Source organism: Blastomyces gilchristii (assembly GCF_000003855.2).
Source record: "Blastomyces gilchristii SLH14081 genomic scaffold supercont1.3, whole genome shotgun sequence".
In the NCBI taxonomy this organism is placed as follows: Eukaryota; Fungi; Ascomycota; class Eurotiomycetes; order Onygenales; family Ajellomycetaceae; genus Blastomyces; species Blastomyces gilchristii.
In genome coordinates this window covers 2,689,640-2,712,695 of record NW_003101680.1, presented here as the reverse complement: position 1 = coordinate 2,712,695, position 23,056 = coordinate 2,689,640, and the positions used below count along the sequence as shown (strand labels likewise).

The window sequence follows — 23,056 nt, the reverse complement described above, 5'->3', positions numbered from 1 at the left end:
TTTCCCGTTACACAACACTCAAGGCTTAATTAAGGCATCACGGACTGATTTGGATGCTTTCTCAAAACTCACCCCATTAATTTATATGAATCTTTCCACTTGTTCATTTTAAATTTTAAATCATTTTAAGTCTTTGTTCCTTTTTGATGATAAACTTTGCTGAATTCAAACTTCCTCAAGTGGAGTTCTCTCTTTCCCAATCCTTGAAATTCTCAGTAATGGTAATATCTGGTTCTCCATTGCACAACAAGGCACAATTATATTGAAATTGACACTTCGACATCAGGAAAGTCTATCCCACTCGGGCTCCATTGTTTCCAAGGTTCCTCACTCTCGGCGCGTGAAGGTTTTGGTATTACCGGTTGGCCGTAATATTAATACGCAGTGATACGTTACAGTATGGTCACGTCTTCCCCTGAGGCTGTCATCTAGTACCCGATTTCCCGATCAGGTGTAATGATGCGGCCGACTATCAGGATATGTACTGTACATGTATGATGTAGCTTGGTGATTGTTGAACACGGGCACAAGCTCTCCCATCGGTCCTATCGGATAGTCAGGGAAATATGCCAGAACTCAACCTCTACTGACCAATGTGAGGATATCAAGGCTTCGAACCGCGTCCAATTGGCACACATCTCTCTGCTGACTCCCTTGACTCAGGCTGATGAAATGACTCCGGTCCCAAACGTGGCGAACGGGAGGAATCTTGAAGCTTGTCAAGGTCGTCCATCACATAGCACTTTGCGGAGGAGCTCCCTCTTCCTCTCAGTGTTGTTTCTGCAGGCGGTCAACAGGAAGCCATATCCAGCGTCTGATCCGTGCGTTGTAAGCAACGAATGTATCGTGGGGGGTAGTGCACTAATAAACCCAGAGCGCTGAAGATTGATTAGCTATCCGTCTTCTAGCTTTTTTGCTGATGATTTTTCTGATGTCAAATTGAACATCAAGCTACGGCAAGTGGTGGCTCTATTCTTAGGGGTGTAAGGACTTCGGCCGGGCTCTTCGGCTAGGATCCCACATCCGCACGCTCGTAGAACTTGCTTGGCCCGCCAGCGCAAACTACCCACCTAGGCATGCCTATGTCAATCCCGTGTTGCCTTGTTACAGCAAAATAGTCATCCAACTAGTTACCGTTGAGTTGTTGCATGCCTTCCCCTTCCGGTTGAAGACAGCTCATTCAGTGTTGTAGTCGTGTGTAAGTAGGCTTTGATTGAAACAAGGAATTTTCCCCTCCTGCCGGTAGTAACACGTTCTTTTTCATCCTTGAGCCTCTGAAAGGGAAAAGGAAGGATATTCCAACCCCGCTATTCATATCAACGCTGGGATCATCATCAATCACTATCAATTGTGGTTAAGCACCCAAAAGCGATCCAACCTGCAATCCGCATGGAGGTTGGCCCCAGCAGCAACGTTCATCCACCACATGCCTGAGAAAGTTAATTTGACACGGTGCGAGAATATCAATTCATCTGTCTTTGTGTGAACCATGACTGCGAACCCTTAGCCATCAGCAACCCCATTTTCCGTATTATTCTCGTCTCATTTGATGAAGTCATGGCCATCTTCCAACTCAGCCGTGCACACCCCACGCTCCGATAAAACAAATTTGTTGGTCTGCATTTCCATTAATGGTTGCCAGATAGTTTTGCCTGGACATTCATGACTGGAGAGAAGACCTCTCAACCATTGTGAGTCACGGCCATGCAGTGACCCGTGAGAAAGTGTGTCGGGCTAAAATTTAGCACCGATTCATTCAAATTCGACTACCAGCAGGGCTGCCGAGATGAACTCTTTCATTTTCCAACTGGGCAAATACAGCGCCCATCCTTTCCCAATTTCTCAAGTTAAACTCGTATTTGTTCGTCCAAACAGCACTTTTCTTCTAGCTCGGGTTTACGAACTTAGAGAACCCGATGCGCGGGCCGGCGGAGTGCGGGTGACCTGTGTCTGTCCTGATCAATGGCCGCTTTCCCACAAGCAAGGTATTAGTGGGATGATCTGACTCGCCCAGCTGGCAATGCTTAACATCGTTTTCGAGGGAGGGGCTAGCGCTGAAACGACGGCCTCCCCATACAACACCAGTTGTCAGCTACGCGATTGACTTGTTTATTGTTTGAAGGAGGGAAAGTTCTGAAATATATTCTTCATTTGAATTTCGTTCACGTCCCTTTCGTCTCGAGTCCTGACTACCCGAGCAGCTGCCAAAATTCCGTCAATCAAGCTCGGACCTCAAGCCTTGAATTTTTTTCCCCACTATGGTAGGGCGATGTATGATGTGCCGTACTGTACGGGTTTTAGCAGGCTTGGTATTTTGGATCGTATCCGTGTATCGGGAGGCCATCGTAAGTGTGAAACACCAGCACTAACTTGACTGAGCTAACGACTCGAACAAGGATGGCCACTGAGATCTGTGAACTAGGCGCTGGGGGGCCAGGCCTAGCTCCTCTCTGCACAAACTCCAACACTCCTGGCCTATCAACAGGAGCAGAATTCGAAAATTTCCAATTACCCGGATGCTCCAGGCCGAGGATTTGTCACGGCCTTGTGAGCCTTGGCAGCATTTCCCCACAGAGAGTGCTGATTTGCGTAGCCACATCTGTGTTAGCACTGAGCCTAGGATGTCGCAGAGGCATCTGCTGGTCCAACAACGCCTACATCTCTAGCTGGAGCGTATGCCATTGAATCTGTCCAGGCCGTACCCGATGAATTCCGATTGCATTTATTCGATATGTCTCTGTCAGCACTTAAGAAACCTGTGCAAGTGCTTGCTACTATCATCAAGATGTTTTGTACTGTACCAGAACTAAAAATAGCTTAGTCACCAACAGGAAGCTTGGAAGTAAATGCCGTTACAAATACAGCGTACGTACGGGGTACAGAGTACGGAGTACGGAGCTATTTCGTGGTGTTATTTTGATCTTCATGCAGAGGAATCCGCACATCGTAATATTGCGCGTGAATACCAGCCAGGTGCAGCTGCCAAGCTCATTACCAAACCAGACAGAATCTTCCATGGTACCGTCATATTACGGAGTCAAAGTATATACAGGTAATCTGAACGTATCCGTACGGTACGGGCAGGTCTCGCTACCCACCAACGCCTCAGAAGGCAGACTTCTTGAAACCGCTACCCGACAGCATCACTTTTCTCTCCCGCCAGCAGCAACAGTCACCGTCACGTCAAACTTCTCGCTGGAACAGTCATTGATTGACGTTGTGACAGCGCCCTCGTTTTTCTTCACTTTCTCTATCTCTCGTCTCTCTCGTTCTAGCCCCTCCGCGACTTGCTCCTCTCCCTCCCTCATCCCTCTCTTCACCAGCGTGTCCGTTCCTTGGCCCACGCCTGCCAAGTGGATTTGGACCTGGCAGATCGGAATCCCTCGTCCATGCCACGACCAGGAGGCACGGGCAGGAAGACTCATCACGGAAATCGACATGAGAACGGCATCGCTGTTACCGGGAAAAAGCTCGCCAAGTCAAAGTCAAATGGCCACCTGAATGGCAATCCTAATAGTGCACAGTTGCCCGCGCCCTCTTCGCACGCCTCAGGCACTCCGTCAGGTCAACCTCAAGCAATAACGCCTGCCAAGTATCACGAACTAGGTGGGATAACGTACTCAACCAAGATGGAATCCAACGGGCGGGCTCAAGCAAACGGATATGAACAAGTCAGCGCGACCATGTCGAACGGACACTCGTTCCCACTCGCTTCGACGAACGGAGGAGTCATGCCAGCAACTGTGTTTGGGGATCAAACTTCAACAAACGTGGACAAGTCAGCCGGTGGCGCCTCGTCGTTGAAGAAGACATCGTCGAACAGCTCGGTAAACCCGTTTTCTTTGGCCTCTGCGATTCTCAAATCATGCCCGATGTACGACACTATCGCGATCCTTATCTTTCTCTTACAATTGCCTCCCATCGTCTTGACCCTTGTCCAGTTTTTGTTTGCATCTTTGACCTTCATGCCTCCTGCCGGTGTGTCCACGAACGTTTTGACCTCGAATTTCGACATTTTCCAGGGCCCGGCCGGAACTCCGTCACTTTCAACTATGATCGCCATGGATGGATTCTGTCTCTTGGTTTGGGGTCTGTTTATGTGGACGTGGGCGCAGAATTTTGCCATAGATCTCGCTCAGGTCCAGGTTGCGATCACGATGGGAGGAGGCAGCTCGGGGAAAAATGAAGGAGTCAATGCTTTTTGCGTCATGATGGTTTTGATCGTGCACGTCGTTCGGAGTAAAGGTGTTCAGGACTTTGTTATCAGTTACCTTTTGTCGGCCAAACTTATAACTACGGATACGCTCGCTCAATATTCCCACCTGGTTCCTCAAGAATGGCGACGGAAAGAGCCTCCATCCCCCCCAAGCTGGTTGCGAAGTCTACTTGCTGTTCATATCCTTGCACAAGCAGGCACTGCTATGGCAAGGCGCTCGATGGCCAAAAACCGCTCTTCCACACCGTCAAAATCCGGAAGACGAACTGACACGGAAGCATCTGCCGGTTCCCCAACTCACGTCGATTCATCTGCGTTCGAATCTGCTACGAATGGTGCGTCTCTTTTAACCCCTGATGGTGCTGTCATAGGACCATCACTACTAAAGGAAAACCGAGAACGACTTTCCAGCGCAAAGAGAAGACGAAGACAAGCGAATCAAGTGAGAAGTAGACAACCGTTTTGGGCTGCTTTGGCCAGTACCAAAGTCACCGTTATGCGAGAGTATGATCATTCGCGAAATGGAACATGGTCCACTCCTCACCACCCGGTCACTGAGGACGATGTCGAAGGGCTTCCTTTGAACGATGGTTTTATATGGATTACACAGGTAGATAATTCCTCGATTATGTTCGCGGCAAGCGATTTTGCTCAAGTAGATGATGCTATATACGAGAATAGCGATCAGGATGTTCGAGGGCAACCTTTTTATATCAGAGTTAACGGTGCTCACTGGGCTCCTGTTACTCTTTCTAGAGTACGTAAGAACCCAGACGAACCCTCGCTTGTCTGCTGGAGAGGTGAAATTTCCGGGCTGGCGCCAGATTGTGCGTACACTTGCAGCTTCATCCGCAACGATACGAATGAAACTATCTGTGTCATGAGTGTGAAAACTCCGCCCACCCCCGACACAGACCAAGGTAAAACGAATCCAATCTAAGTCCATATATTCTCTTTATAGAACTACCACTGACATAGTCTTGCAGCACTCTCGGCCATTAATGTGTCACCGTCGCCACGGCAATCTCTCCGGCCCTCTTCTCCCACCACTACCATCAAAAATTCCATTGCGAATGCCGAGGCAAAGTTGAATGAACGTCGTGCACGGCTCAAGCGGTCAAAAAATGATCACAAGCTACTTATTTCCAAGTTGAAGAAAGAGGTTGATAACTTCAATACACGTCTCAGCGGTGGTTCCGATAAAAATCGGCAGAGGCAAAGATTGCTACAACTTGAGCGCACAATTAAGCAGACCGAAGAAGCTACTATCGCCATTGATGTTCAGTTACGGAATCTAAAAGCTACCCCGGAAGAGGAACTAGAAGAGTGGAATTCTCGAAAATGTGCCTTTGATCAAGAGATGGATCGGGTGAAATCACTCAAGGAGGAAGTGGACGCCGCAAGGAGGACGGCAAACCGTAGTGTAGCTTCAGCGAAATCAGAACTGGCCTCGGCCATCCAGAAGCGGGAGCGACTCCAAGGGCGTCAACAGCGACTAACCGAACAGCATGAACGCATTACAAGTGCTAATAACCAGGGTCTCAATGAGCTTGAACGGAGAGCGGCGGAGCAGCTTGCTAAGGAACGCGAACGTGCTAGTATCGAAGAAAGCTTCAACGATCAATTAACAAGCATTACTCGCTCGATTCAGGATTATCAGATTCGGACGGGGCACCTCTGGCAGCAAGCTACGGCCGTAGAGCAGGCCTACCAGCAGCAGCAACAACAACAAATGCTGATGAGTGCAGGGCCCCTCACTCCGGAAGGCAATCTACCAGGAACCAATCCACCGCCTCATGAAGCTGGCACATCTACGATGTCTCCAATGCCTTTGACTACGAAATCCTTTTCGGGCTCAATCTACGCCAACTTTGGTGTCAACGAATCCGGGGGATTTACCGACCGCCAAACTTCAATGTCGCCCGTTGTAGCTACTTCCCATCTGATGAGTGTGGAGCAGCAACAACCATACCCTTCCTCTCCATTGGCTACCGCTGACCCTTTCTTTGGACCCGAACTAATCACGCACCGCCATCGATCACTCTCCAATTTCTCTGGTGCTAGCTTGCCAGCAGAGCAGCTCCCAACACGACTACGAGATTCGCCTGATTCTACGTGCGAGACTAACCCAAAACGTGCAACACATTTTGGGCCAAGTGCTCGCCGGTTTACCAGAGCTGGTAGCCAAGGCAGCGCTAGCGGTAGTGGTAGCGGCACTGACAGTGGGAGCGGAAGCCCTCATTCTAGTCGAGAGAAACCGAGTTGGTGCTAAAAGTTGTAGAACGTCCTTTCATCATTTCGGTCCTTTTCGATATTGCATTGTTGTCCTGCTACATCTACCTCCACGTGCCTGCTTAACCCGTCCAACCTTTGGCTTGCGTTCTAGATACCGGAGAGAAACTAGCGGTGCTACGTTCGATAGACCTCAAAATTCTCATGCATGACTTCAGCATACTTTAGCCCTTTCCAATATTATTACTACCCCTATCGTGCATCCAGGGACCAACCGCTCAGCACTGTCAACTCAGTTTCTCACTGTATGTGGCGGAAATGCTTAGTTACAGCGTACATTATACTTTCGAAAAGTCTTACGGACATACATGTTTATAAAACTTTTTCCCTCGGATTTTGGCGTGTGGTTGGACAAAATGTACAACTTAATGTACAGCTTGGAACTTAGGAGTACGTACCCGGGAAGGGGGAAGGAGGAGGAGACGAGAAAACGAAGAGGAATTCCCCTATCGAAAGCTTGCACAACTCTCTTTGCCCTTCTTGGCCATTAGACAATGCGGGAAGGGAGAACGACTGCCAACCAGCAATCAGGACAAGAGTAGGTAAAATTAAAAGAGTTTTCTGCGCACAAAATCCTTTTTTTGAATCCCACAAAGAACTATTTAGGCATCAGACATCTTGAGCGAATATATTTAAACCCATCATTCCATCGTTCAGTTGTATGGCTTTACTTTTTCCTTTCCTTTCATTCCTCCTTCCTTTCTTTCGTATTCTGCATTTTTTTCCACTTTTTTCATTCTCATGACGTGATTATGATTTCGTAGAACACCCTGCCTAATGTGTTAAATGGAGGCACCCAACCCCACACACGGCTTCCTTCCATACGCCGAAAAGGGATATTAAGAGGTAAAGTCTATGCTTTCTCTGGGGCCTTGTTCGATCCTTCAACGTAAGCATGTAGAGTCCCTGAATGGGAGGAGTACTTTAGTATAAAATTTTATTTATTCTATTGGGATGAGTGAAGCGAAGGAGAGTGAAAATAATCACTAGAGTAAACGCCTGACGGATATATGTATACATATATCAAAAAATCCATCTACAACAAACACCTAGAAAGCACGCAGCTCAATGTGAACCTCCGTTTCTACCCCATATTTATTAAAGCAGCAGTTAGTGATATGTATTATATTGTGTTGTATAAAGGACGCCAATTCCCCAAAACTGACCCCCCAATCTCAGCCCACCGAGATATTCTCTCCAATTTTCCAGAACCGCGTATCAGCGTAGGTCAAGCATAAATGCTCCGGACTATGTGCCTCTACAGGATCGGATGCACCAGCTGCCTCTTGGCGAATGATGTTCACTACCCGCCCCAGTATAATGACGTGGTTTCCTACTTTGACGCTCCGCGGGAGATATTGGCATTCGAAGATGAATGGGAAATAATCTGTACTCGTGATAGGTGTAGTGATACCGCTTGCATCTGCTCGTGCCTTTTCCGTGGTAAAGGAGGATTTGCCGCCCATCTCCGCTGCATGGCCTATCAGAGCAAGACGGGGCGGTTCCCCCTTCGTAATCGATGACCGCGCCCACCCACCATCATGGCCCCCGCTCATCGGGACAAATTTGAAAAACCGTTCCCTCTCATCAGCAAGCATGACATTTGCATTTCCTCGGGAGAAGTCCCTGGCCAGCCGCGCAGTTGCATCCGTGGGCGCCAGCAGGTGGACGAGGAAACGGGACGAAGCGTGGATGGCGTTGAACGTTTCGGAGGGGAGTTTCACATTGAATGAGACGATGCTTTCCGGATAGAGCGTTACTGTGTTGAAGGAGGAGACTGTCATGCCCCGAAAGGCAGTCTGTGCTGTGGGCGCTTTCGGGTCGGTGGATGTGATTATTGCGACGGGGTGCGGGACACGGCGCATGAGCAGGCGCACTTGGTCGCCGATTTGGTTTTCGGGGGCACTAGTTGCTTCACGCTGTGTTCGCGTTGTGGCCTCTGGAGGTTCACAGGTATCCTCGTCCACGATTACTACGTTTTCAGCAGCATTTGTTTGGGAAGTGTAGTAATCTGTGCGTCGCACGATTGTATCCGATGAATTGTTCGTGCTCTGCGGAGAGGTGGCTCGCGGGATGCGACCGGGTAAAACTGGGCGGATTGAATCCGTAATACTTGAGGCATGCTTGGATAGGATGGTTCGAAGTAGCCCGTAGAAACGAGGGTAATCGCCCCTTGTAGGGGAGGAGGCCAGGTATCCATGATGTGGATGTAGATGCGGCCGCTTGACGTTATGGTGCAAGTAGAAGAACGCCCTGGTTCCCTGAGTGCTGCGGAGGCTCGAGAAACAGCCGCCCGGCAACATCTTCCTGAATGATTAAGGTCCAGAAGATACCTTTCCTGCAGCCATTCATCTTTTAAAGTGATGAAGCATATGTCCACAGTTTTAAGAAGAGAGAGACAATTGCATCTTCCCGTTAGTCAACCTTGATAGTAGATAGAAAATGAAATCAAAATCTTGGAAAAAAGTCGCTTAGGTAAGCGACGATATCAAAAAATTAATTATTCTTCAATATGGAAGACACCACCACGGTCACTCTTTTAACAATCCCAACTCTTCCGGGCGCAATTAATTCAATTAAACGCCCGAATACCTAGTTCAAAATCGATACCGTCCCTCCAATAACCCCCCAATACGCTAAAGTCATCAAGCAAGAGAAGAATGTCCCTCCACCTCCCCATCCGCCGGACATCCACCACCGCCCTCTCCAATCCCACCAGAACCACCTTCATCTACACACAATGCAGACATGCAACACTCCTCAGACGGCCCAAGCGCCCATACACCTTCACCCAGCTCATAACCCTCTCGGACGGCAGCACCTTCACCCACCGCACCACTTCCCCCATTGCCGTCTACCGCTCAACACGCGACACGCGCAACGCACCACTGTGGAACCCGTCCAGCGAGAAGCTGCGAAACGTCGAGGAGGATGAGGCAGGGCGGCTAGCGGCGTTTAGAAGCAAGTTTGGTCGGAGTTGGGATGCGACGGGTACGGCGGCCGCGGAAGGAGCTTCTTCTGCTGCTGCTGCGTCTGCTACTCCTGCTACCACTACTACGACTGCTGCGGCAGGACAGGCTGGGGTTGATGCGAAGCAGGCTGAGGATACGGCTGTGGAGTTTGAGTTTGAGGAGGATGAGGAAGAGGATAATTTGTTGGATTTGATTAGCTCGTTTGGTCAGACGGAGGGGAGTCAGGAGGCTCAGCCGGAGAAGGGGAAAGGGAAGGGGAAGAAGAAATAAGGGGATCTAGGCTCCTCTTCTTCTTTAATTGTTTACCTATGTTTCTGTGCTAAGACTTGCTTTTTTTTTTTTTTTTATTATTTTATATATGGGATTGTATGAATATGTATGGAGTATTTTGTTTTTTTCCTGGTTGAGAAACTTTTCCCTCTTCTTGTATGTTCTGTATAGTGTAGTGTGAATTACTGTGAATGTGATATTAACAGATCGATGTAGTGATATCTTCTCTAGATTCTAGGACAGCTATCGTGGAAGATAGGACCAGGCCTGCATAATGCATCTTAAGTTAGGCGTGAGGGCTCATTATTCGAATATACCCATGTCGAGCGACTCAATGAAGCCTGATGGCCATTCCAAGCATTCCAAGGTCAAAGTACGAAATATATCACCGAAATGAAATATATGATCCTAGCAGACGTAAACTATGGCCAGACAAGACGGTTCGATAATTTCGACGGCATAAATTATGTAACTCACAAAGGAACAAATCTTCGGAATGTCATCATCAAATTTACTCTCTGCTATACAGTTGTTGCGCACAAGTAGGAGATAGAGGAAGCAAGGAAGAAACGAGTAACGGAAACGAAAATACCCTGATAATCATGCCTCCTGTTCTGTGGTAGTAGGCTCTACATCATGTCCGCCATCGGAAGCACCTGTCACAGCCTCCGACGTTGCGGGTTCAAGTTTGTTGTAATAAGGGTTTGTATCGTCGTCAGCATCAAGTTGTAGGAGGAATGTCTCCCAAAGTTCAATCAACTACGAGATGACACAAGTCAGTGATTTTGTCATGAGGTCCGTGGAGGACGCGAGCTGGTGAGTAAATTGGCGGCGGAAACTAACCTCCTTCTGAGCCTCAACAGCACTCTCCAAAAACGTTTCGACGCCAGATTTAAAGTCCTCCACCTTCTCCTTCTCAAATTTCTCTAGCTCATTCCGCATAATTCTACCCATGTCTTCAAACAAAAGACGGGTCTGATGTACCTTCCGCTCCGCATCAGCCACGTCTGCGGCAGCCTGGTTCAGCCTATCCTGCTGGGACTTGCCCTGTCTGAGGAGTTTGTCCTGGGAGTTTTTCCTCTTTTGAAGTTCCGATTCAGCCGCGTGCCAATTGTGGAAAGATTTTTGCCGTTGAGAGAATGCCATCTTGACACTTCCGATTAGGCGGATATATTCGTCAATCGTAATTCCTAGCGTCAGAATATCCTGTTGGGCCTGGCGTTCGTAGAGTTCCTTTATTCTTAGCTGTAGATCTGATAGTCCCTCGAGCGGTTCTGAGAGCGTTGGAGAAAGTTCGACAGTCGCGAGGGAATGAAGCGATGCTGAGAAGTCATTCGCAGCCTCCGCAAGGCCCTTTCGTTGCGCAACCACAGTGTCGATGGCTCTTAATAACCCTTTCAGCTGATTCTCCAGGGCATCAAGGTATATTTTGCGATCGTGAAACCACTGTGGAGATTTAGTAACCAAACTATACAACACGCACACAAAGAAAAAAAAAAAAAAAAAACACTCTCCCATATTATCATCCTAGGGGAATTCACGCACATCATCATGTTCAACAAACTTGCCCGGCCCGCCAACAGATATGCCTAATGAGCTGAACATGCCTTTACTTTGGCCGATATCTGGTTCGCGGTTCTCTTTGTTCTTCACATCCAGGTTGAAAGTATCGCTCTCCAGGAAGATTTTCAGGTCTCCATCGTGCTGTAGTATATGATGCGCGGCAATTTTGTTGAGCATACGCTCTAATGCGGCTCTTCGCGATTCAACAAAGTTTGTATCAAAACGGCCCACAGCCTGCTTTTCCGGAGGTGGGGGAACCACGACCCCAGGGTTATTACTGTGCAACGAGTTATATAGCCATAGGAAATCTCGATACCGCCGGCTAACTGTGAATTCGGGTTGCCGATACGCTTTAGACGTAGTCTGCGGGAACAAATCGCTGTCAGCTAAGATACAGGAGAAATGCCTTTCGTAAACATCAGAAAGAGAAGGTACGGACCTTCGTCCTAACTTGATATACAATGTGACTGCTTGTAATATCCCCAACTTTGTGCGGATCTCCAACTGTAATCTCAAACGACGGTTTCGCAGCCTGTTCGACAGGAATACTTGGCTGCGTCTGGCGCTTCGGGGCATCAATAGGGGAGTGGACAGGCGGAGGGCCCTTCATTCTCGCACGCGCAGGCTGGCCCTCATCGTCCAAGTCCACAGAGTCCATCAACCCGCCAGCGGACGACTGGGATGTAGATGAGGCCGGACGGACATTTCTGCTCGCGAAAGGTTCTTTTCGGGGAGGGGTCGGGGCTTGGTCCGGGTATGACGGGATGGAAGGGAAGGACTTGTCGCCCAACGGGCCAAGCGGATCGAGAGAGTCGTCGACGGCTTCCAGCCTCGTTGCCTGTGCGCTGATTTTGCGAGGGGTGCGCGGTCCTCTGCCTAGCGGAGATCGGGGGGCTGTTAAGGTTGAGAGGGGGCGTTGCTCGGTCTCGTTTGCTATGCGCAACCATTGGGGTCAACAAGAGTTCAAGTTTGATCTATTCTGCAGGTCATTAGAGGGACACAGGTTGCGTACCAGTGGCAGAAGATTCTTGCCTTTCGGTAGGTGTGGACTGGGACGGAACGTCTGCGAGAGGCAACAATTGTTAGATGTACTGACTGTATGTAATCTGTGAGGGGAGAGAGCGATGATGCCTAGCTTACCACCCCAGGGCGAGTCGCCCCCTACTAAATCCATGTTTCAGGGGTATATTGCCCTTTGCTGTGAGAATTAATTGTGATCCAGTCAACTAATAAAGAAACCAGCGATATACTAGTTGTTGGTGATGGAGGTTGTGGTGGGATAGATTGCAGCTTGTCTTGCAGCTGTCTTGGGGCGAGAGTCGGACGATGCTGATGTTTATTCCGTACGGTACCAGCCGCCGCTGTACAGAATACCAAAATTACAAGTCGCGTAATATATTTTCTAAAGAAACCAACTAGAAAGCAGAAACTGATATTGGAATTTAGATATCGTCTCTATGCTCTAAAATTAATGATAACTAATACTGCTATAACCCGGAAACCTGTCTGATCCAGAGAGGGTCATGTTGAAAACAACCTCTTGCTAACCATCCATTCCGGATATGAAAGTTGATATCACGGTAGGGAGAGAAAAGTTCCACCGGTCCTATATCGTCAAAAGGGTGTTCTTCCGTAAAGCAAGACATGCCGTGAAATCATCCATCAGGGCTTCTGATATTGGGCGTGCGCGTCATTGTATGTGCGGAGCTGTGTTTTACCAAGGTTATGAACCTGTTTCCACAGGTCACGTCATGGCTTCACCCATGGCAAACCAAGCTTATGCATTTCGACCGCCAGCTGGAAAAGATAATCCAAGCTCTCGCACTGCGTCTTGGCTTTTGCGACATCGTCTCCCCAGACATATCTGGTAAAAGGAAGCGACACTGTTAGTACAAGTCGGACAACTAAAGAAAGAAATTCGATATTTTGAAGGGGAGGGATAAATTATATGTGCGCAGATATTATGAACTAAAGAAAACTCACATGCCATGCCTCCGGACCAGAACCGCATATGTATCCGGGTACTTCTCCATAGCCTCCTCGAGGCTAGATGTCAAATCCTCCTCAAACGCCGTATTCTCAATGATGGGTATCTTGAGCGTGTCAAAGAAACCCATCATGCCTTTCCCCTTGCCTTTTGGTATCCCCTTAATTTGCTCAATGTTGCTGATCTCAAAACAACCCTCCAGCCCCTTCTCACGCTCGACGAGAAGGGTTACAAGGACGGCCCATTGCGAATGTGTATGGATGCAGCACCCCGCGCCACGATCGAAAGCAGCCAAGAAGAGGGGCGTGCAGGCAGATGGCTTGAGCTCGAGTGGTTTGCGGATATATTGGCGCGCTGATGGAGGGTATTTTGGGGTGGGATATTGCAGAACAAAGATGTTGTGGGGTTGGATTAATTCTTTCTGGACGCCGGATGGAGCTATGAAGATGTGGTTATCTCGCTTGATGGATGCCTATATTTATGTATGGAGAATAAAATTATCCTTTGGTTAGTATTCAAAGGGGCCTGTTTTTATAGAAATGACAGAAGGTGTTGGATATATATATATATATATATATATATATATTAACTGCCATAAATATATTGAGGTATTTGATCTAGCTTACCCCGCCTCCAGTCCCAGTAACCCAGCCATGGCCGTAGAAATTGCGGCAGAGAGCCGGTATTAAATTAGCAGGATGCTCGGGATCGTGAGACTGCACGAGATGGTCATTATTTCTTTCGTCCTTGATGGCTGACATTTTGGCGTGGAAGGGGGTGGGTAGTAGGAAACTCGTTGTAGATTCAATAAAAAAGAGTTCGCTGATTGAGTTTGAAGTTCGATCTTGCTGGTCGTAGTCCCTTGTAGCGGACTAGGCGCAAAGCTTAAATACGTTCCCAACTAGCGCGACAAAGCTGGAGCGGAGGGGTTGGCAGCTCAAGTCAGAGTGCATCGCAAATGCTCAAACTTGAGAGAAAATACTGTTATGCACACACCGGAGGATGCGATTGAACATCCGTTCATTTCATATCATCGTCATCGTAGAACAAGGGACTTCCGGACTGATATACCTCCCCTCGTTTCCTCTCTATCAATCGACACATGCGGATACATTCTTTAGAGAGCTATCTTAGCATTTTGCTCTTGAAATCATCCCCCTGGCTAAGAAAGTAGCAGCGTATAGCTTTGTGTCAAAATGTTCTAACTCAATTCAAAGCAAGGATGTTAGTTCAATAGTCGGCTGGCCTTATTGGCGCGGGAATGCACCGGACCGAACTGCCCAGTCGTTCTGGAGAGGAATCTAGGCAGAGATAGAAGTATTCTAGACTGGATATACAATGCTCCAAGACCTTTTTGCAATGAAACTGTTCCATCAGTAGCTTCAGCTAGAGTAAGTCTGTAAATATGAAGCAAGTTCAGCAGGTCAGTCAGCCTTACCATAGCTAGCATCAACGCCGTGGACAATCTGAATATGATTGTGCATATGGATATGGATATGGATATATGTATACTCCGTATAACCCTCGCATGAGATGAGTTGGTTGATTGACTTGTAGGGAAATAAATATAGTTAGATAAAAGACTGCGATTGATATAACCGGAAGTAACTATATTTCGTAGACAAGCCGACGAATACCGACAAATACGCGCCAAATACCAGCCCGGGCCAGGAATGTTCGAGAATAATCCTGCCGACCATTCCTGATTGGGCCAATTTCCAAAGCGTAAGACTGTTTAGTCAGCGCCCAAAGTTCCGCCAAGCTACGGCAACATTACCAGGCATTACGACGACAGCTCCTGCTGGTGCTGGGCTGTAAAGAGGCCACCTTTGATTAACTAACTCCTCCAGCGTCCGCCCCATATAAGAATATCACCAACGTCCCTCCTCTCCTTTCTTCTGCTTCCCCGTCTGTTTCTTCCTCTCTTCGTGTCCTGTGGATTGATCGCCTTGTTCCCTTTTTTGTGCTGATTACCATCTTGTTTCCTGTTCCTCATAGAGAGGCCCGTCCGTCACAATACAATGCGTCTCAACGCTTCCCTGGCGTCGCTCATCCTCTCCTCGATAGCTCTCATTGGCAATGTCCATGCAGAGGACGAGGTCAAGGAGGATGCCACTTCTACCTCATCTGTGATTGAGAAGCCTACATTTACTGTAAGTCACTGCAATTTCCCCTTCCTTACCCATCAGCTCTATCTAAGCTCCCATCCTCGGGGCTGTTAAACAAAGTCCAAAAGAATGCTAAAATAGATGCTATCCATTTCAGCCCACCACCCTCAAAGCTCCATTCCTCGAGCAATTCACCGATGGCTGGGAGACCCGGTGGACGCCCTCTCATGCCAAGAAGGAGGATTCGAAATCAGAGGAGGACTGGGCCTATGTCGGAACCTGGGCTGTTGAGGAGCCACATGTCTTCAATGGCATGGTTGGCGACAAGGGTCTCGTGGTGAAGAATCCCGCCGCCCACCACGCGATTTCCGCCAAGTTCCCCAAGAAGATTGACAACAAGGGCAAGACCCTGGTGGTTCAATATGAAGTCAAACTTCAGAGTAAGTACAGGAAACGGATTGTGCTTTTGTCTTCTATTTGTCCGGGCTGTTGATCATCGGCTGACATCGGGCAGACTCTCTGAATTGCGGTGGTGCATACATGAAGCTTCTTCAGGACAATAAGAAGCTGCACGCGGAGGAATTCTCGAACACCTCTCCATACGTGATCATGTTCGGACCCGACAAGTGCGGGGTTACCAACAAGGTTTGTTAATTCTTCAACTTCAATTATAATCAAAAGTACAGCGTACTGATATAGTCTGATATATAGGTCCATTTCATCTTCAAACACAAGAACCCCAAGACTGGCGAGTATGAAGAGAAGCATATGAAGCTGCCACCAGCTGTTCGCGTAAGCAAGCTGTCCACTCTTTATACTCTCATCGTCAATCCAGACCAATCATTCCAGATCCGGATTGATGGTGCCGCTGTTAAGAACGGCACCTTGCTTGAAGATTTCAGCCCGGCCGTCAACCCTGAGAAGGAAATTGATGACCCCGAAGATAAGAAGCCGGAGGATTGGGTTGACGAAGCTCACATCCCTGATCCCGAAGCAACCAAGCCCGAAGACTGGGATGAGGATGCCCCTTATGAAATTGTTGACACCGATGCGACCCAGCCCGAGGACTGGTTGGTCGATGAGCCTACTAGCATCCCTGACCCAGAGGCTCAGAAGCCCGAGGATTGGGATGATGAGGAGGACGGAGACTGGATCCCACCTACCATTCCCAATCCCAAGTGCAGCGAAGTATCTGGCTGTGGTATGTGGGAGCCCCCGATGAAGAAGAACCCAGAATACAAGGGCAAATGGACCGCTCCTATGATCGACAACCCTGCCTACAAGGGACCATGGGCTCCCCGCAAAATCGCCAACCCCAACTATTTCGAAGACAAAACCCCCTCCAACTTTGAACCCATGGGCGCTGTAAGTTTTGTTAACGTCACCCTCGAGCTTTATATCCTCAATTGAAAACCAGAATGACGTAAACTAACGAGCACACTACTAGATTGGTTTTGAGATCTGGACCATGCAAAACGACATCCTCTTCGACAACATCTACATTGGCCACTCCGTCGAGGACGCCGAGAAGCTGAAGGCCGAGACCTGGGACCTCAAGCATCCGGTCGAGGTTGCGGAAGAGGAAGCCGCCCGGCCCAAGGATGAGGAGAAGAAGGAAGGAACCCTCTCGTTCAAAGAAGCCCCTGTCAAGTACATCCGCGGGAAGATTGAGCTCTTCATCTCCCTCGCGCTCGAGAACCCGGTCGCGGCCGTTAAGGCTGTTCCAGAGGTTGCCGGTGGTCTGGGGGCTCTCCTTGTCACTCTCGTCCTCATCATTGTTGGTGCTGTTGGCCTTGGCAGCCCCAGCTCGGCCCCGGCTGCCAAAAAGCAGGCTGAAAAGGGTAAGGAGAAGACCGCAGAGGCTGTTAGCACTGCGGCGGATAATGTGAAGGGAGAAGCTAAGAAGCGGTCTGGCAAGGCTGGCGAGTAAGTTCCAGGGGTTGATTATTCATGTTTTTTTTCCCTTTCTTATAATTTTGAGATACCCGCCTGAGGGCTGAGGGAGGGTGAGGGTGATGATGAGAGGGTGGGAAAATGAGATGGAAGGATTGGAACAGGCACGGGACTACACCCCCTACCCTGAGGATTTGTGGGTTGATTACTGCATACTACCAACCAAGCCAACGGGTAACATTTGCAGAGAATGAAAGAGAAGAAAGAAAAAGCTGAAAATCACAAAAATGAACAAAACAAATTGAAAATAATATAATCCACCCACGCCAAAACATGGAGCTGGAAGGTTGAAAGTGTATGATAAACTCCTGAAAAAAAGAAGCACAAAACACTTGAAGCCTGAGTTTTTACTTCTAACATAGCTGGAGTTCTCTCATTGCTCTTCTTTTTTTTTTTTAAAGAAAGAAAGCGGGATACACTGTCGGGTCTTTCGTTTTGCTGTTATGCTAGTTCTTTTCTTCTGCCTACATCTTCGTCCTGTCCCTTTCTGGCCTTTTTATTTATTTATTTATTTTTTTTGCTAAAGGTTCAAAACATGTAAAACATCTTATATTTATTGTTCTGCGGGAGACGTCTTATTTTTCTTTTCCTGTGTAATAATGAACTGCATTTTCACTCTTCCACATATCATAGTTATTTCTTCTCTGAACTTTTTTCACTTTTTTTTTTTTCCTTATATATTTTTTCATCATTCTTGTCTTGTCTCTTACTGCCCGATTAAGATAACTAGCTGATACAAGTCCCTTTCAAAACTAATCTCGGTCCCGGGTTTGCAATGGAATGGAAATGGAATAATAAAAGACTCTCGCGTTTTCTTTTTATGTGTTGTGTATGTGGAATATTTAATTCATTTGCATCCCGTTGCTCAGCAAACAGCGGGTTTCAAGATTGATCGCATTATTACTGAGTTATTACAAGCATCAAATGCTCGCTTACGCTCGCTTTGCTGCTTGCGCAGCCCCCCCTACCACTTCCACCCTCTGCCCCTACCCCCCCACTTACCACCTCTTCTACCCCTTTCACTCTCTACCCCCTCTACCACCACCACATCTACCGCCCCGCAGCCCCACTTCCACCCCCTACCTCTCCCCCCTCCTTCCACCCTCTACCCCCTCTACCACCATCACTGCCTCTACCGCCCCGCAGCTTCTCTTACCACTTCCACCCTCTGCTCCTACCCCCCTCTTACCACCCCTTCCACCCCTTTCACTCTCTACTGCCTCTACCACCACCACCGCCCCTACCCCCCGCAGCCCCCTCTATCGCTTTCACTCTCTACCTCTACTCCTCTCTTATCATTTCTACCCTCTCTATCACCATCACCACCTCTACTGCCTCTACTACTCTCTTTCACTCTGTATCATCTCTATCACCATTATCAGATTAATCGGAGCTGTACAGACTGCAGAGTCAGCTGTTCAATCTCATTCATGAATTCAAAGAGATGCACATGACATCACATGAGATCATATTACAGAGCATTTAGCAGCATATACTATGAACACAGAGAAGAGTATAAGAAATGTAAAAACTGTAGAGAATGTTTGAAAAGAGCAGAATGAAAAAAAAAAAAAAAATGAAAAAAAAAAGAAAATTGAAGATTTGAAAATTAATCTAAGCTGTATAAACTGAAGAGCAGAGCTGAGTATTTAAATATTTTGAAAAACAATTAAGTTAATCTTCTATTTATTATTGAAGAAGTTATATTATATTATATATTTCTCTCTTTATTTTAAAAAAATCAACTTTTTCATATAAAAAATATTAAAATATAATATTATATATAATTTATTAAATTTATTTATTTGAATATCTCTCTACTTGTAAGAGGCCTACGCCGAATAGATCAGTATAATATATAAATCTTATATAACAAAGTGAAAAATATTAAAGAAGAAAAAGAAAGAGAAAGTGTAAGAATCAGTAATCAGAGTGAATATTTATACATATACACAGTATATACACAGTGAAGCTTCAGAGCAGAAGAATAGAAATTTTATGAGTTTTTCAGCTGAGAATCAGTAATTAAGAATGACTGAGAATCAGAGCTTTCAGTGAAATCTATAAACTGTAAAGAAATAGTCTATATAATAATTAAGTGCAGCTTATTACATTAGTCTCTCTCTTCTCTGATTATACATAGTTTTCATTAGTCAAGAGCTGCAGTCTCAGATAGTGCAGAACTCAGAGTTCAGATCAGATAATTATAATTAACTCATTTTATAAGATATTATCAGTCACAGCTGCAGAGTCTCTTATCAAGAATATCTTCAATCTCTTATTTAAGTTTATTATCTTCTTCTATGATTCCTGGCAGCTGTCAGTCAGAAATCAGTTGAGAAGAGAATGAATCAGTGATAGCATAGCAGAGTAAGTTTATATAGAAGATATTATAAATCTCTGATTATATATTATTATTATTATTATTATTCTTCAATTATAGATGTATGTAGTCAGAGACTATGACATCTACCTGAGAACTTTAGTTCTCAGGGTTTTTTCTATGTCTGTAAAGTTAACTATTATACATTCATCAATTTCAGATATACAAAATCAGAAAATTCCAGCTCAGAATACAAAAACTGTTTACAAATTGCAGTGTTTTAACATCTTTTGATACTTTGAAATCATTTGACAATATCATGACAAAAGAAAAGAGAAAAAGAACACAGTCTCAAAGATAGACACATTAAATAGATAGATAGAAAGAAATTGAAAGAAAAAGATAAAGAAAAAGATAAAGTAAAGAGAGACTATAACAAAACAAATTATTAAAAGAGAGTGTATAGCTGTTTTAACAGACTATATCTGATTGATTTTCTCCTCTTCATATTCAGATAATTCTGAATTTAGCCATTTTCTTATAGCTGCTTGAGTTTCTGATAGAAAGTCTATTAAGTATTTAATTCCTGTCTCAGTTGAAAATAAGAATCTCATATTTAATTGATTTAGATCATACTTCTCTTTTAATCTGGCTCTGAGACTATTGTATAATGCACAGTGTATTACAATATACTCAGAATTCTCATTTGTATTGCAGAATGAGCATTCTATTGAGTCAAATCTATCATCAAATCTTTGTATATAAGATTTAAAATAGTCATATTCTAGTTTCAGCTGTATTATAGATGAGAATATTTTCTTTTTATATTTAATTGAACAAGATTTTCACTTAGGTTTTGTTTCAAATCTTGAATAATGTATACTCTTCTTTTGTTTCTGCCAGCTTTTATTTCACTTATCTAAACAAGATTCTTTTATTTTTCTCTTTATAAAAGACCAGGACATAATTTTTTGAATAGATCTACTTAATTCTACATCCTTTTTTACAGCTGAATCAGCCAATTCATTATCATGAATATTCATATGAGCAGAAACTCAGTGCAGATGAATTATCAGCTTTGATATTCTTCTCTTTTGAATTTTTAAAACAGAGTTTAAGATCAGTTTAAGATTCATTTGATCATTATAAATCTGACTATTTCTAAGTCTTTTTAAAGCAGCTTGACTATCAGAGAATATTCATATCTCTTTCAAATAATTTCCTCTTTTATAAGATTTTATTTCAATGAGTTTGAAAGCTTTCACTATTACAAATAGTTCAGCATCAAAGACTTCACATTCAGAGCTCAGATTCCAGAAATCTAAGATAAAATTAATATTATCTTCAGTATAAGCAATGCCTGTATCTAATCTATTCAAGTTCTCATTTTTTAAGTCATCTGAATAAATCAGAATAGAGTCTTTTATATTGATTGTAGAACTTCTCTTCAAATGCTGTTCATATTCTTTCTCTTTTAATAGTTCACTTATTTATAAGTTTATAAGAGATTCAAGCTTTTCTCTTCAGAGAGATAACTTCTCATAATCAACTTTTTCAATATTTAAAGAAGAAAATTAATTTTTAATCAGAGAGTATAGTCTGTACAGTTGAGAAGGCATTTTCTTTGAAGAATTATGTTCATTTCAATCAAGAAATCTATTTCAATCCAGTTCATTTCTAGAGTTAATTAATGAAAATGAAGAAGAGACTCTTTCTCTGATTATATAATTTAAGCTCATCTTTACAACTCTCAGAGCATAGTTCATACAGCCTTTTCAATCTAATAGTAGAAGGAGAAATTGAAGCTTCAATTTTCATTGCTTTAATAGAAGATGATTTGAATGCTCTCAGAATTCTTCTCAAGACTCTGTTTTACAGACTTTGAAAGAGTTTAGTGAAATTCTCTTGATTATTTCATCAAACTTGAACTTCATAATCAGCTACTGATGTAATACAGGCTATATATAACTGTCTCATAGTCTGGAAGAATAGACTTCTCTCTGTATTTAATAGTCTGATTATGTTGTTCAATAGTCTTTCTGCCTTGACAGTTCTTTGTTAAATATAATATTTAAAATTCAACTTGGAGTTTAATTATACTTCTAATTATTTGATATTTACACTGGGTTTAATCTCTCTATTTAAAAGAGTTAGAGATAGTTCTTTCTTATTAAATCTAGAAAAGAAATAAATTAACTCAGTTTTATTCATATTAAATTGAATTTGATTGATATCTGTTCTAACAAAGATTTTCTTTACAGCTTCTTTAATTACTTTCAAATTCTCTTTGATAGTTTTTGAGCTGTAGATTAGATCAATATCATTCATATAACTCAGAGATAACACTATTCTCATATTTCTATTTTTGAATAGATATACAGTGTATATTGTAAATAAAATAAGTGAGATTGAAGATCTCTATGATACTTCTATTTTTATCTCAGTCTTGTCTTATTTCATTCCATCAAAGAAGAGTTGTATAATTCTTTTAGATATAAAACAGTTAACTTATTTTATTAGAGAAAGTGACAGTTTTAATATCTTCAATATCTGAATTAACTTTGACTTTGAAACATGATTAAATGCTTCTTTTATATCAATAAAAACTGCAGTTGAGACCAGACTCTCATACTTTGCTATTTAAATATCATGAACAACTGAGAGAACAGTGTTAATTGCAGAACACTGTTTTCTATCTCTCATTTGTTCACTGAATAAAAGAGAATCATCTATAGAGCTTATAAAAGATAGTTAAGTAGTCATTATCTTTTCTAAAACCTTTTCTAGGCAGTTCAATAGAGATATTACTCTATATAACTTAGGAATTGAAGTTTTTCTATTAGGTTTTATAAGAATCACTTCAGTGGCTTCTCTCCAGCATTCAGAATAATATTCATTTTTCAAGAGATTGAAAAAGAGCTCAAAATATTCATTCTTTAAGTAGGAATATATATTTTAAATAATCAAGTGATTAATTGAATCAGGATCTGCAGCAGTTTTAACAGAACTTGAGAAGATAGCTGACTCTAATTCATCTTGTGTAAGATCAGGCCATTCTCAGTCATTTTCATCAATGTAGTTGAGAAGTGATATATTCTCTTTCTCTGAATCTGAATCTGAATCTGATGAGTTCTGAAAGAGAATTCTCATAAAAGCTTGACATTTTTCCTTAAAAGAGTTTGCTGTATATGATTCATTCTGAAACTCATATTCTAAGACTGGAAGTTTTGCTACACTTCTTGTTTTAGTATAGTTAAAAGCTTTAAAAACTTTCTTCTCTTATACTTCTTTAAGAAATTTATTCTAGCAGTCTGTTTTAACTCTTTTAATATCTGAAAAATATTCATTTCTGACGGTTTGAACTCTTTATCA

The 23,056-nt window shown here is 44.3% G+C and overlaps 6 protein-coding genes across 7 annotated transcripts; 3 read left to right on the top strand and 3 right to left on the bottom strand.

The window, feature by feature from the left end:
• Positions 1-898: 898 nt before the first annotated feature.
• BDBG_02255 (AcrB protein) lies at positions 899-7,596 on the top strand. Its single transcript, XM_002627538.2, has 3 exons — positions 899-2,345; positions 2,397-5,136; positions 5,203-7,596. The coding sequence occupies exons 2-3, from the start codon at positions 3,390-3,392 to the stop codon at positions 6,486-6,488; spliced, it is 3,033 nt and encodes a 1,010-aa protein (XP_002627584.1). The 5' UTR covers positions 899-2,345; positions 2,397-3,389; the 3' UTR covers positions 6,489-7,596.
• BDBG_02254 (putative oxidoreductase) lies at positions 7,040-8,962 on the bottom strand. Its single transcript, XM_002627537.2, has one exon. The coding sequence runs from the start codon at positions 8,809-8,811 to the stop codon at positions 7,684-7,686; it is 1,128 nt and encodes a 375-aa protein (XP_002627583.1). The 5' UTR covers positions 8,812-8,962; the 3' UTR covers positions 7,040-7,683.
• BDBG_02253 (mitochondrial 54S ribosomal protein YmL36) lies at positions 8,910-10,284 on the top strand. The gene has a single exon (XM_002627536.2). The coding sequence runs from the start codon at positions 9,169-9,171 to the stop codon at positions 9,748-9,750; it is 582 nt and encodes a 193-aa protein (XP_002627582.1). The 5' UTR covers positions 8,910-9,168; the 3' UTR covers positions 9,751-10,284.
• On the bottom strand, positions 9,041-12,721 carry BDBG_02252 (sorting nexin 3). Its single transcript, XM_002627535.2, has 6 exons — positions 12,454-12,721; positions 12,326-12,376; positions 11,753-12,246; positions 11,296-11,676; positions 10,594-11,196; positions 9,041-10,509 (listed from the first exon to the last, which is right to left on the bottom strand). Exons 1-6 carry the CDS (start codon positions 12,485-12,487, stop codon positions 10,351-10,353), a joined length of 1,722 nt encoding a protein of 573 aa, XP_002627581.1. The 5' UTR covers positions 12,488-12,721; the 3' UTR covers positions 9,041-10,350.
• Positions 12,722-12,724: 3 nt separating this feature from the next.
• Positions 12,725-14,931, bottom strand: BDBG_02251. 2 transcript variants are annotated; one of them, XM_002627534.2, is made up of 4 exons: positions 14,297-14,931; positions 13,927-14,215; positions 13,297-13,772; positions 12,725-13,177 (listed from the first exon to the last, which is right to left on the bottom strand). In XM_002627534.2, the coding sequence occupies exons 2-4, from the start codon at positions 14,059-14,061 to the stop codon at positions 13,063-13,065; spliced, it is 726 nt and encodes a 241-aa protein (XP_002627580.1). In that variant the 5' UTR covers positions 14,062-14,215; positions 14,297-14,931; the 3' UTR covers positions 12,725-13,062. The 2 variants fall into 2 exon arrangements, with proteins under 2 accessions (XP_002627580.1, XP_031576972.1); XM_031720716.1 differs by having other exon boundaries at positions 13,301-13,772; positions 14,297-14,897.
• Positions 14,932-15,086: 155 nt separating this feature from the next.
• Positions 15,087-18,395, top strand: BDBG_02250 (calnexin). The gene is made up of 5 exons (XM_002627533.2): positions 15,087-15,453; positions 15,566-15,848; positions 15,923-16,053; positions 16,120-16,773; positions 16,856-18,395. The coding sequence occupies exons 1-5, from the start codon at positions 15,322-15,324 to the stop codon at positions 17,336-17,338; spliced, it is 1,683 nt and encodes a 560-aa protein (XP_002627579.1). The 5' UTR covers positions 15,087-15,321; the 3' UTR covers positions 17,339-18,395.
• Positions 18,396-23,056: the final 4,661 nt, after the last annotated feature.